Source organism: Andrographis paniculata, unplaced genomic scaffold (genome assembly GCF_009805555.1).
Source record: "Andrographis paniculata isolate CXL003 unplaced genomic scaffold, ASM980555v1 Contig62END, whole genome shotgun sequence".
Classification (NCBI taxonomy): Eukaryota; Viridiplantae; Streptophyta; class Magnoliopsida; order Lamiales; family Acanthaceae; genus Andrographis; species Andrographis paniculata.
In genome coordinates this window covers 2450935-2463510 of record NW_026137598.1, presented here as the reverse complement: position 1 = coordinate 2463510, position 12576 = coordinate 2450935, and the positions used below count along the sequence as shown (strand labels likewise).

The window sequence follows — 12576 nt, the reverse complement described above, 5'->3', positions numbered from 1 at the left end:
TGATCTTTTTATAACGGAAATGAGATTATCTATACTGATAGCTATAAATCGAATGCGTTTAATATTAATATTATTTTCGATAGTTGATTGATTTTGATTGGATTCTACCTTATTTGTGTATATAAGATTTATTTATGATTTACAGAAGAAAATTAATAAAATTGGTATAATTGGAGGGAAAAGAGAACAAAAATGTCCAATGACTTGAATAATTAATTAAAAGGCCCAAAATCCCAATTATTACAAAATGGGTAAAAATAAAAGAAAGAAATAGAGGAGGCCCCATTTATGCCAGGGAGGATAACACAGTACAGAGCAGTCCCAGAGAGAAATCGTGCAACGAAATGAATGAGAAAGATTTTCCAAGAGATTTCGAGTTCTTTCCGTCAATCCGATTAATCATAGGTGATGTTTATCTTAACTATCTTTATTCTTCCTCCTATGATTAGCGAATAGTTAATTTTCTAGTTTAGGAGTGCAAAACAATTCGGTATGAATTTGTGAGATTATACGCTATTTTGATTTTACGATATTTTTTGGTTCATAAGTATTTTTGTGATTTCTAATTTTAGTGATATTGTGGTCAGATATTTTAATTAGATTAAAGATTGAAACAAATTAGGCATCTGTAATTGTATTTTAATTTGGTTCAAGTAGCAACTAGTGACAGACACCATTTGGAAATCCTGGAATCAATTTTAAACAATTCACATAGGTAATTGTTAAATAGAATTAGACTCTTCTAATTCGTAAGACAGTTTGACTAGTAAATTTTTGTGGTGTCACTAGGGTTCTAGTCTAATCTGGGGAACAGTTAACGAACGTACATTGACTATCAAAAATTTAAAGAAGAGTTGGTTACTAGGCGCGTGTCAGTAACTATAACTAAATTATTTATAAACCAATGAGATTAAATATTTATCGATGATAAAATTCAATATCCAAGTTTTCGATTTCATTCCTAAACTGAAAACTTATTTTCATTCAATTTATCTTTTAGTCATAGATTTTTAGTTTGTTATTTTATTTTTTATTTTTATTTCCAACTTCCAAGATCCCCCATTTTATTTTATGTACATATTAAATTACCTAAAAAAGACCTTTTTGATTCCCTTGGGAGATGACCATAATTTAACTATACTATGTTATTTTTATTTTAGAAGTAGGTTTATTTTATTTAGATTTGACATTGTGTGACGCCTGTCAAATTTTGGCGCCACTACCGGAGAATTCGAATAGGTTTATTTATTTTTTGTTGTTTTTCATTATTTTAAAAATCTTACTTTTCTGTTTTATGTTGTCATCTCATCGCATAGGAAACTTAATCTTCGATCCCGATATTAAGAAGAATACGCGTCGATTGAGAATAGAGACTAGGGAGCATCACCAACAAGAAATAGCAAAAGAATCATCAAGTGAGGATTCTGATTGTGAATTGTCCTACGTATCATCTAACGATTTGAGTTCCAACAAGTTTGAACTGGAAAGAAGATATGGATCAAAGAGCACTAAAGAAGCTGATAGGTCGTAACTTGACCCTCTCTACATCACATTCCCGATGATAGATGGGAACACTGCTTTTGAATTGAAATCGGGACTAATACACTTTTTTTCCTTCTTTCCATGGTTTATCAAGAGAAGAGCCGCATAAGCATCTTCAAGAATTTGATGTTGTTTGCACAAGTACGAAGCCACCAGGAGTTACAGAAGATCAAATCATGTTTCGTGCCTTTCTTTTATCACCGAAAGACGCTGCAAAAGATTGACTATTCAATCTACCTACTGGAAGCGTTACTACATGGATTGACATGAAAATGTAGTTTCTAGAGAAGTACTTTCCTGCCTCATGAGCTGCGATCATGAGAAAAGAGATATGCAGAATCACATAACATACAATGAGTCTTTATTTAAATATTGGGACCGCTTAATGCTTTACTTATTAGATGTCCGCATCACCAAATTTCCGTGCAAATACTGATTTAATATTTTTATGAAGGTTTGACTTCCATTAATAGAAGAATCATTGATGCAGCAAGTGGAGGAGCCTTGATGAACAAAACTCCTAAAGACGCGTAGGACTTACCGAATAACATGATAATAAATTCACAATAGTTCAGACCAAGAGAGATCATAGCAGTTAAGAAAGCAAACGAGGTAAGTTCCATACAATAACTAAGTGAGCTAACATTATTTGTTCGGAAATTTATTGTAGGTAAGATACAAGTAAAGGCTTGTGGGATTTGCAAAGTCCAGGAGCATCTGATTGATATTTGTCCTACATTGACTCAAGAAGTAGATGTCAATGCTACAAGATTCATCCCAAGAACCTAACCACCCTCCACAACACTCTCAAATGGTTCCAAGTAATTCTTTAGAAGATATGATGAAAATTATAGCGTCTAACATGTTGCAATTTTAATAGGAAACTCGGAATAACATAAAGAGCTTGAAAGAACAAATATCTCAAGTGACGAATGAGATACGAGAGATAAAGTCAAGGGAAAAAGGCAAATTGCGCTCGCAACCCGATACTAATCCAAAGAATGTGAGCTCGATTGTTATATGAGGTGACGAAGAATTTGAAGTATCAAAAGTTAGAGTTCTAATGGACATGAATGTTGGATGATATTGAGAAAGAGATATAGTAAGCCAGCAAATGAAACATCAGACAAGGTAACCTCTGAAATACTTACTCATCCTAAGAAGAATTGCAAAAATAAGAAGATGATGGAGATTTTTCGAAAGGTGAAACTGAGTATACCTCTCTTGAATGAGATCAAGCAAGTGCCGAAATATGCAATTTTTTTAAAGATCTTTGCGCAAATTAGAAGAGACCACGAGGAGACGAATGTATAATCACTAGAGAGAGCGTATCTGATGTTTTGCAACGTAGCTTTCTCCTAAATATGGTGATCCATGTATGTTCTCGATTCCTTGTAAGATAGATAAATTGGAGATTAAGCGAGCAATGTTAGATTTAGGAGCTGCAATGAATGTGATGCCTAAATCTATTTACAAATCTTCGAATATTGGGCTTTTAAAAAAAATTGAAATTATTATACAATTAGCCAATAAGACAAATGCTTACCCTGAAGGAATGATTGAAAATATTCTAGTGCAAGTTAATGGATTAATTTTTCCAGTTGATTTTTATATGCTTGATATGCATGATGATAACTCTCTAAATCCTTCGCCAATTTTACTAGGTAAACCATTTATTTGCATCGCACAAACTAAAATTCATGTGTTGTGTAGTGTGAATATCATTTACAAAGGCATGCATGGAATCATTAGATTGAAAGATAAATCTATTCTGGACATAAAATCGAAGCTCCATCTGAATCACTCGAAGCCTATTCACTTAAATAATTATATGAATCTTGTTGAGAATTTTTTTGAGTAATCATCATTTTAAACATATAAATAAAAGAAAAAACTGAAGTGGGTAAGACGGTTCGAAATAGTGCCACCCAATAACTAACATGAAAACTACGTCTAGCAAAAAACATTAAAGAAATGAAGGCAACCCAAGTTTTTATTTATTTAATTTTGTTTAGTTTTTATTATATTTTTTTTATCATGGTCTATGTTTGACTTGAATTATTTATTTTTGTAAGAAATATTTTGGAGAATTTGAAAAAAAAAAGAAAAAAAAACAAAGGGTGAAGTGAGGTGTTAAGTGTGGTCATACTACACTTTGGCCACAAAAACTGGCCACAAAAACAATAAAGAACATATTCCTGAGCCTCCAAATGAAAAAGAGATAAGAAGAGTTATGTTAGGTGTGTCAATTTTTTTCATTAGTTTTTTTATTCAAAATAAATTTGTAAATTACATTTAAAAGAATACAATGAGAAAAATATGGATAAATAATGAAAAGTTATAAAATTTTTGAAATATTCTAAGTTAAAAATTAGTATAATAAATTATATAACATAGAAATAGCATTAAAATACAAATCCAAATTCCATATAAAAATTGAGCATTAATTAAATCTTTGGTGGGTATATATATATTTATTAAGTAACATCGAAATCCGTAATTATTACTTTTCGAACTTATAACTTCACTGTATATCACATTTTTAGGTCATTCTTTACCGAATATATGGTTGCGATATTCTGCAAGAGCCCACAATGGATATGTGTTTTTGTGCAAGGGATAATGTAATACACAAGTCTTCATAAACGCTCCGGTAGTTTCCTATATGATAATATAACCAATGAGAAAAGAGTAAACACGTTTGGTACAAATAAATTTAGGGAAATTTGAAAAAAAAAAAACCCGGTATGTAAGTCAATTATTATTTTTGAATATTTTTTATTTTCACTTTCGCAATTTAGGACATGATGTGTACTCTGGACATTATTTTTGCCCTCCGGCACCCCTTCGTGGCATGGCCGGCGCATACGTGGACGTCGTCATTGCTGTTTTGTCATCCACGTGGTCGTTGGACAGCTTACGTGAAATTATCTTTTTTTTTAGCGTTCACAATTTAGACATTATGTGTACTTCAGACATTATTTTTGCTTTTTGACGAAAAAAAAAAACAATTTGTTATAGATTTATTTTTATTTTTATTTCACTTTGGTCCAATTGGGCCAAATCAAAATTTAAAAAAATATAGTTTTTTTTTTTAAAAAAAAAAAAATCCACATTTCCTATCCGACGACCCTAAAATAATTTGTTTTTTCAGAACCAGAGAGCAAAAATAATACTTGGAGTACACAATCTCCTAAATTACGAAAGTGGAATAATTCCATGTCACCTATCCGACGACCACGCGGACGACAACACAGAAACGGCGACGTCCACGTATGCGTCGGCCATGCCACGAAGGTACACGTGATGGTCACGTGTGTTTTTCCAGTGCTGGGGCAAAAATAATGTCCAGAGTACACATAAAGTCCTAAATTACGAAAGTGAAAAAAATGTTCGAAAATAATAATTGGATCTACCAAAGTGGTATTTTTTGCAATCTTCCAATAAATTTAAGAGTTACAAGTTCAAGAATTTGATACCTTAATACTGAGAAAAACTAAAGCAAGAACCTAATTGAGATGATTCACATACACACCTGTTGAGGAAAATCACCATTTTCCAATTGAGAGTTTATTAGAAACTTTGCACTACGGTGTAATGGCGTGGGGTCCCTGTCACCCTGTTAAATTATAAATATTATTTAACTTACAATCATTAAATAAAAGAAATACATATATATATATATATATATTAATAAACATAACGTTTTGACCTGTCCTGAACGGATTAAAGCCATCGTTGCCCATGCTGTTTGAACCAAATTTGATTCCTTTTCTTGTGACAATGGGACATATTCCTACACAACAAACATTAGGACATATATATTCATATATTCTTATGATTATATGTGATGTCGAAAATATATAAATTTAATTGATTGGATGCTACCAATTTATATTTCATAAATTAAGGCTTTATTTGATGTTAGAAACGAACAATTTGTAGGTGATGTATCTCGAAACAAAGATTATCATATCCTTTTTAACGATCCCATGAGATCCTCTATTCAAAAAATAAATCTTATCTCTCTATTCCCACACACATAATGTGTATATATATAATAGGTAAATTATATAACACCTTCATGTCTTTTGATAAAAAAAATGCAGCTTGAAACCCTCTTGCATTAATGTAGAATTTGCACGAAACACCCTCCTTGTTCAAAACTGATATACGATTCTAAATAAAGACCTAAATTACGCAAGTTATATACAAATAGAAAATGTAAAATATCTTAAATAATTTTTTTGAATAAAATAAATCAATAAATAATTGATCGATCATTTATTTTTACAGTTTCCATAAAAATCAGATAACAATTTGTCTCCAAAAACTATAAAACGAAGGATTAATCAATTATTTTTTTTTTATTCAAAAAAATTATTTAAGATATTTAATATTTTTTATTTGTATAAAAACTTGCGTAATTTAGGTCTTTATTTAGAACCGAACATCAGATTGGACAAAGAGGGTGTTTTACGCAAATTTTACATTAACACGAGGAGTTTCACGCAATAAAGAAAACACCTGCATTTTTATTAAAACACAATGAGGTGTTATATAATTTATACACACATATGTACATCGGGAGATAGGGTGTGTTAATGGACAGAGGATCCTGTCTAATTGACAGACATATGTTCTGGCAAGTATTTTTCTTTTATATTGTTAATTAGATTTAATTGTGTTTAAATTGAAGAAACTAACCTCTTTGGAACACGAAAGATAGCTTTCTCCCCACCCACCATCACTCCTTTGAGTTTTTAGTAGAAATTCAACTCCTTTTTTAACACTATGGCAATTATCATAATTTCTTCCACTTGCTGTTAGTCCCTCAATTGCAAACCAAGTACCATATATAAAACAAATCCCCCAAAATCCATACCTAAAGAAAAAAAAAAAAAAAAAAAAAGAAAGAAAACCGTAAAATATAGATATATAATATGGCATACAAATTAAGATCATAGCATTTCATCATCCATATATTCGAAATAAGAGATATAAATTTGTTTATTAGATTGTATTCTCCTTGGCTTGATAAAAAAAAAGGTATCATTTCCCATAAGTTAAAATCCAATGAAGAATGTCTTTCAAATACGATTGAGATTGTTGTCGAATAAAATTGTCCATCTATATCGACGGAGTTTTGTGTAGAATTTTACAAAATGCATATAGTTGTACGGATTATACAAATTTTATTCTATACAGAATAAAAATAAGCATATGTATACTTATCAAAGTATCTGGACACATATTTTAAATTTATTTTTAAACGTATAAATTACACTATATCTTGAAATTCATCTAAACACCATTTCATTCATCTTCTCTAGAAAAAAAAATATACATTTTATAACAAAAAAACACTCTTTAACTTTAAAAAACAATTTAAAGAAAGTCCGTCATCCATATATTAATTACTGCATATTAAATATATTTCAAAGAAGAGACTAAAAAAAAACTATAAGGTTGTGTTCTTTTGTGAGTTTTACGATTTTTATTATTCAAATTCTTTTTTTCCTTAAAAACATCAAATCAAACAATTATTTTTTTTTTTTATAAATTTATTTTACATTCAAAATATTATATAAATATTTATTTATATCACATAAACAACTATTCAAATTCAATTTTTTACTATTCAAATATCCAAACCCAAAATCCCAAACCCACAAAAAAACGCACCCTTCAATTATTTCTAATGTAGTAAAATATACCATGAACCATCGTGTCTTTGAGCACTTTGAATATAGTCAATAGCTTTCACAATGAAGCTCCTGATCTCTTTTTGTCGATAATGTGGATGCATCTTTTGAAACAAAATAAGGGCTTGGATAACTGATGATGTGCACTCAACATATCTGTTTCATACTTCAAATGATTCATATCTTCAAACAAACAGTAAAGATATTAATTAACTCCATAAAATATATACACAATTCCTTATACTCTTACTCGTGCTCGATAACAATGTCAGCAAAAATTTCTGTAGGATTTAATATCTGCAAAATTAAGTAATTTTATCAAGAAACGATTCGCTTACTGAGATATAAAATTTAGAGCTCGCAAAAACTGATCCGACACGAAATAATTGGGTTTGGGGTCAAAGATTTCAACGCGATTATGTATACAAGTTGACACGAACCCGACACGAATCGACCCATTGCTAGTTCTAATAAAATTAATAAATTAAAAAACTCTTACAAAATACTCCCTTCGTCCGTTGAACTTACCATTAAAAATATTCTTATATTTGTATATATATATATATTTTGTTCTAAATATCATTCTATTAGTTTTATAATACACTAATGGAAGTATTTATGCAATTTTTTTTCTTAATTTATACCATATTTTGAATAATAATTGATATTCAAATATCAAGCCACAAAAAGTAAATGAGACCTTAAAGACACGGAGTTAGTATATGGTATAATCATGCAAATATTTTGATAATGTTGTTACAAAATTATGGGAAAAGAAACACAAACATTAAAAAATGATCGAAGAATGTTACCTCTAGCCACTCGGCAGCTTGTGCGGGCTCCCATACAGCGATCCCACCATTTTTACTCTACAATTTTCATGTAATAATAATAATAATAATATATTATTAGTATTTAAATTGAAGGTTTATTTAATTAAGATTTTTAATAGATTTTTTTCTTTCACTATCACTATTATTTTAAATCTTTGTTTTTTTTTGCAATCATGCATTTTCGTACTTGCAAGGAAAGCAGCAAGTTGACAGCACTGTAAAGTCCTTGGGTCTCCATTTTGTCTCCAACACTCTCAGCTGACATCGTAGATAAGAGAAGGCAACACTGCAAAACAAAATTGAAATATACACTATGACAAAATTGATCATTTAATTAAGTGCTGAAAAAGAAAAAAAAAAAAAAAAAATCAACTTTGGCACATTTAATGTGTAATCTTGTGACCATATATACCTAAGGTGTTAATACTAATGTGGAAAAAGATTTCCCTAATAAGATACGATTAAAATCAAGAAGAATATTTTTTTTTATTTTTTATTTTCGACAAGATTCTTATTTGTTTTTTTATTCGTTCCATTTTTGATTCATCAGCTAGGCATACAAGCCAATTCACAGCAACAAATGTCGATACTTTTAAGGCTTCTGCAGTTGCATCCGACACTTGCCACCCGTGATCTTTGTCTGAAAACGTCCACGAGCCCTTAGAAATACAACGGTTCATTCCTTGAAAGTCGCCCGACGGATCATCCTTCACCTGTAAAATTACAAAAGGGCGATTATCAATTAAGTAAGTCCACAAGAAGGCAATATTTAATTTTGGCCATATCTATTATATTCATTTCTTACCTGAGATTTCTTTATGAACTCATGCCCCTTTCGCAAAGTCTCCCGGACATCATCTGTCATGTCGCTAGCTATCAACGCTTGTACAAGAAAGCAAGCATCCCACAACTGACTCCCAAAGCTCTGCATACACATATACATAAATACATACGTGTGCTTTCTTTCGACATACAAGAAATGATAATAATAATAATAAGACTAAAGCAACTGTAGAAATTGGACGAGGATCCCCTATTAATTGGGTAAAACCAATCAGCATATATAATAAAAGCTGACAACATATATTTACGTAGTCGCACAATATTTATAACACAACATATATTGCGCTAGGTAGAAGCATGTCTTGTCTACGTTTTTTATTTTTATTTTTTATCTTTGCTGATTGAATTAAATCAACACCATTCTGATTTGACCTAATTAGAATCAAAGTAGTTTACCTGGACTTTCATCCCATCTTCAGCAACCCATAAGTAGTCGGGGACTCTAGCAAGGTGCTTCTTGAAATATTCCCCGTCCGGATCCTCCACCCAACAAGCCAACATGCTTAACACCTTCGTCACGTTCCCTATAGTGATGTACCGGCTATTTTCATCTTCGTAATGAACATGCTTCATCGTTTCTTTCAGGGCCTTTTCTCTCAACTTGTTCAAAGGCCAACTGCTCAACACAGGCTCGATTAATAAATAACATGCATCCCAAATTAAGGTTTGTGTCAACGAACGAGCGTAGTAGAGGTCCTCCTGTATTCGAATTGCAATGTTACTGCATATATATGTTGCACTTGAAGCATAATGAAATATTTTTGGAAGTATACCTTCGCGCATAGATGTCTAGTGCTCGTCCACTCGATCTGTTCGTAAGGTTGATCATACACTTCTTCTCTTAATTGTAAAATAAGAGGAGTGATTGAAGCTACAAATTTTTTGCCATATAGATATGACATGGGCAAGTAAACCAATCTGGAGTAGCACCATAATTTGGCTGCATATTATGAACATTGTTCATTAGCATAGTTAGAGATACCCAAAAAAAAAAAAAAAAAAAATTAAATAAAATGAATTTAATAATGCTAATAAATTCAGTCAAAAGAAATGAACAAGAAGCCAATTTAAAAATTACTTCCTCTCCTCTATCCCACATTTCTATCCATGTTACTATTTCCATATCTCTATGTCGATCTGGTTCTTTTTTTGAAAAAAGGATTCCTTATTAATAAATTTATAATTTATCTTAATTTTAATTAGACTAATCAGTAATTTATAATTATTTCTACTGTAATTATTTATTTTTCATTATTTAGTAATTATGTCACCCCTATACAATCTAGTATATACAATACACAAAAACATCATATATGGGATGAAAAAAAAAATTATATAATCTTCACAAGCTAACACACACATACACAAATAAAAATCTCACATAAACGCTTAAAGTTAAAGAGATACACAATATTAATTATTATATAGTCAACCAGGATATTAAATAGCAAGCATGCAAGGCTCTACCTGGATTAACAGGAGAAAATGAAGGGAGAAGCCAAAATTCTGGTGGGATGGGGTTGTTTCCTGACCAATCATACACTCCAAATACCTAAATTTAATGAATTAAAACCAATTTAACTTTATAAAATTGCAAAAAAAAAAAAAAAAAGAAAAAAGAAAGTTCTAAGTTGCTAACAAGAAGGTAGTTAGCCATACTGAAAGCCATATCTTTCCCCAAGAGGGTATTGCTTTTGCAGTGCCGTGATCGAGTATCCATTTTCTTGCTCGGCCGCAGGCATTGTTTTCGCCGCCATCGGGGCCCTGCCCCAGTATGCGCATGCATATATAATTCAGCACCGTGCATATCATTACGCTGTGGCTCTGTATGTGAAGACCCCATCCACCATCCTCATTCTATAAATTTGCAAGAGAAAGAGATCAACTTGGATATGGTGATCTTATATATAATTAAACGAATGAAGAGTAGAAAATTGTTTACATAAATACCTGGTGGCAATAGATATAGCGAAGCATTTCCCTTTTATGCGCGTCTTGCAAAACTATATTGAGATGGCCAGTAATGTATAAAACCATAACCTGTAGCAGTGAAATTCTCGATTTCAATCAGAAGAAACTTGTACATATTTATAATGAGGTACAAATAATCTAAATAAAACAAGAATTATACAAAATTTTTACAAATCTCTTAAATACGATAACTACCATAAATCTAATATATATATTTTCTAATTATATTTTAACCGCACGAAGATGACATCATGATAGTGGATAGAAGCAGATAAATCAATAAAATATAACAATATATACGAGATATGTAACGGGTCATAAATGTATCCGGAGAAAATTTGGCTCTGATACCATATTAGATGACGTAAATGACCGTTTTAGATAAAAGCTGTTAGATATTTTCACGTGCAAGTCTTGCATTCATTCCCTTGCACCGGAGGGGGCGTGTTGGGACTCCCATATTTTAGAAAAATAATTAATGATTTAAACTTTTAGGTGAGACATTCATTCCGATCATCTAAGACAACAATTGTATTTTATTCATCGACATCTCCAATTTGTATAAGTAATTTTATATGCATTTTAGACAGTATAGCAAGAATACCAGCGGTGGAAGAAAGAACAATGGACCGGAGTTTTCTGCGGGCCAATGGCCATCACTTGCTTGCAGCGCTGCGACTAAGCTGACGGCCCTTTTTATGGCGGCTGTTGTCGCCTCGTAAGTGATGTCCTCGCCCTCTCCTACTTTCATTTGTGGTATATTTTGCTTGAATTTTTTGTCGTGTAAGAACTGCAGCACGAAGGTTTATTATTGTTTTTATTGTCACTTCTTCTGCAATCCAAAATTAATGTATTATTTTGTTCGAATTACCTGAAGCCGCCAAAGAAGATCATGGCTCGGCTTGACACTATGACGGCGATCCCAGAAGTCTTGACGAGCTTTCTCCACCTCTTCTCGGTGCTCCGGCGTGCCAAAGTCACGTTCGAATTCCCATGTTTGTCTTCCCACAAAATTGTTGGTGCTGTAAAGGTACGAGTTAGCAGCAGTGCTGGTTGATTGAAGTCCCTCATCTGCAACCTTGAGCCTCCACATGATCGATATTATTCTTGATTAAGATTTAGGTTGTCCAAATTAAAACAAGTCTATATATATATATATATATATATATATATATATGTAGTCTGCAGCATGTAAACTACTTGTATTCATTCCTAAATATTAATTAAAACAGGTACCATGCGTGTTCCAATGAGGCATACAGCTAGCGCGATCATCATTAGTTGTCAATCATGTAAAATCTTCAAATATTATTTTACAACACGTTTATGCTACTCACTATACTGCCTGTTGTATTCAATCTTACAGAATATTGAAGTATATATTATTGTAATTCACATTATTGCCCTTCGAGTTTATTTTATGTTATTTCTTGGTATGTTTGCGGAATATTTCAAAGAAGTGTAGTTCACGTTATACCAGAATTGGCACCCTTGATAGGAGACTCACGTGTTGGGAAGAAGACAAGGTAAGAAGGAGAATATTATTGGGAAACTTATTTGAGTACCTAATTCAAATTAAGTAATATACCGTAATATTCCTTTATCTACTTACCCTGTCAAGTCAAAAATATTTATTCTAGTATTGTTTCAAGAATAATTATGTTTTAGACATAATACTATGG

The 12576-nt window shown here is 31.6% G+C and overlaps 1 protein-coding gene across 1 annotated transcript; it reads right to left on the bottom strand.

Annotated features, from left to right (window-relative positions):
- Positions 1-2463: 2463 nt before the first annotated feature.
- Positions 2464-12011, bottom strand: LOC127260932 (beta-amyrin synthase 2-like). The gene is made up of 18 exons (XM_051288999.1): positions 11766-12011; positions 11499-11684; positions 10874-10963; positions 10583-10780; positions 10391-10475; positions 9697-9863; positions 9320-9622; positions 8886-9005; positions 8671-8793; positions 8268-8366; positions 8060-8116; positions 7498-7544; positions 7260-7403; positions 6250-6427; positions 5255-5338; positions 5078-5161; positions 4101-4203; positions 2464-2933 (listed from the first exon to the last, which is right to left on the bottom strand). The coding sequence occupies exons 1-18, from the start codon at positions 11985-11987 to the stop codon at positions 2860-2862; spliced, it is 2364 nt and encodes a 787-aa protein (XP_051144956.1). The 5' UTR covers positions 11988-12011; the 3' UTR covers positions 2464-2859.
- Positions 12012-12576: the final 565 nt, after the last annotated feature.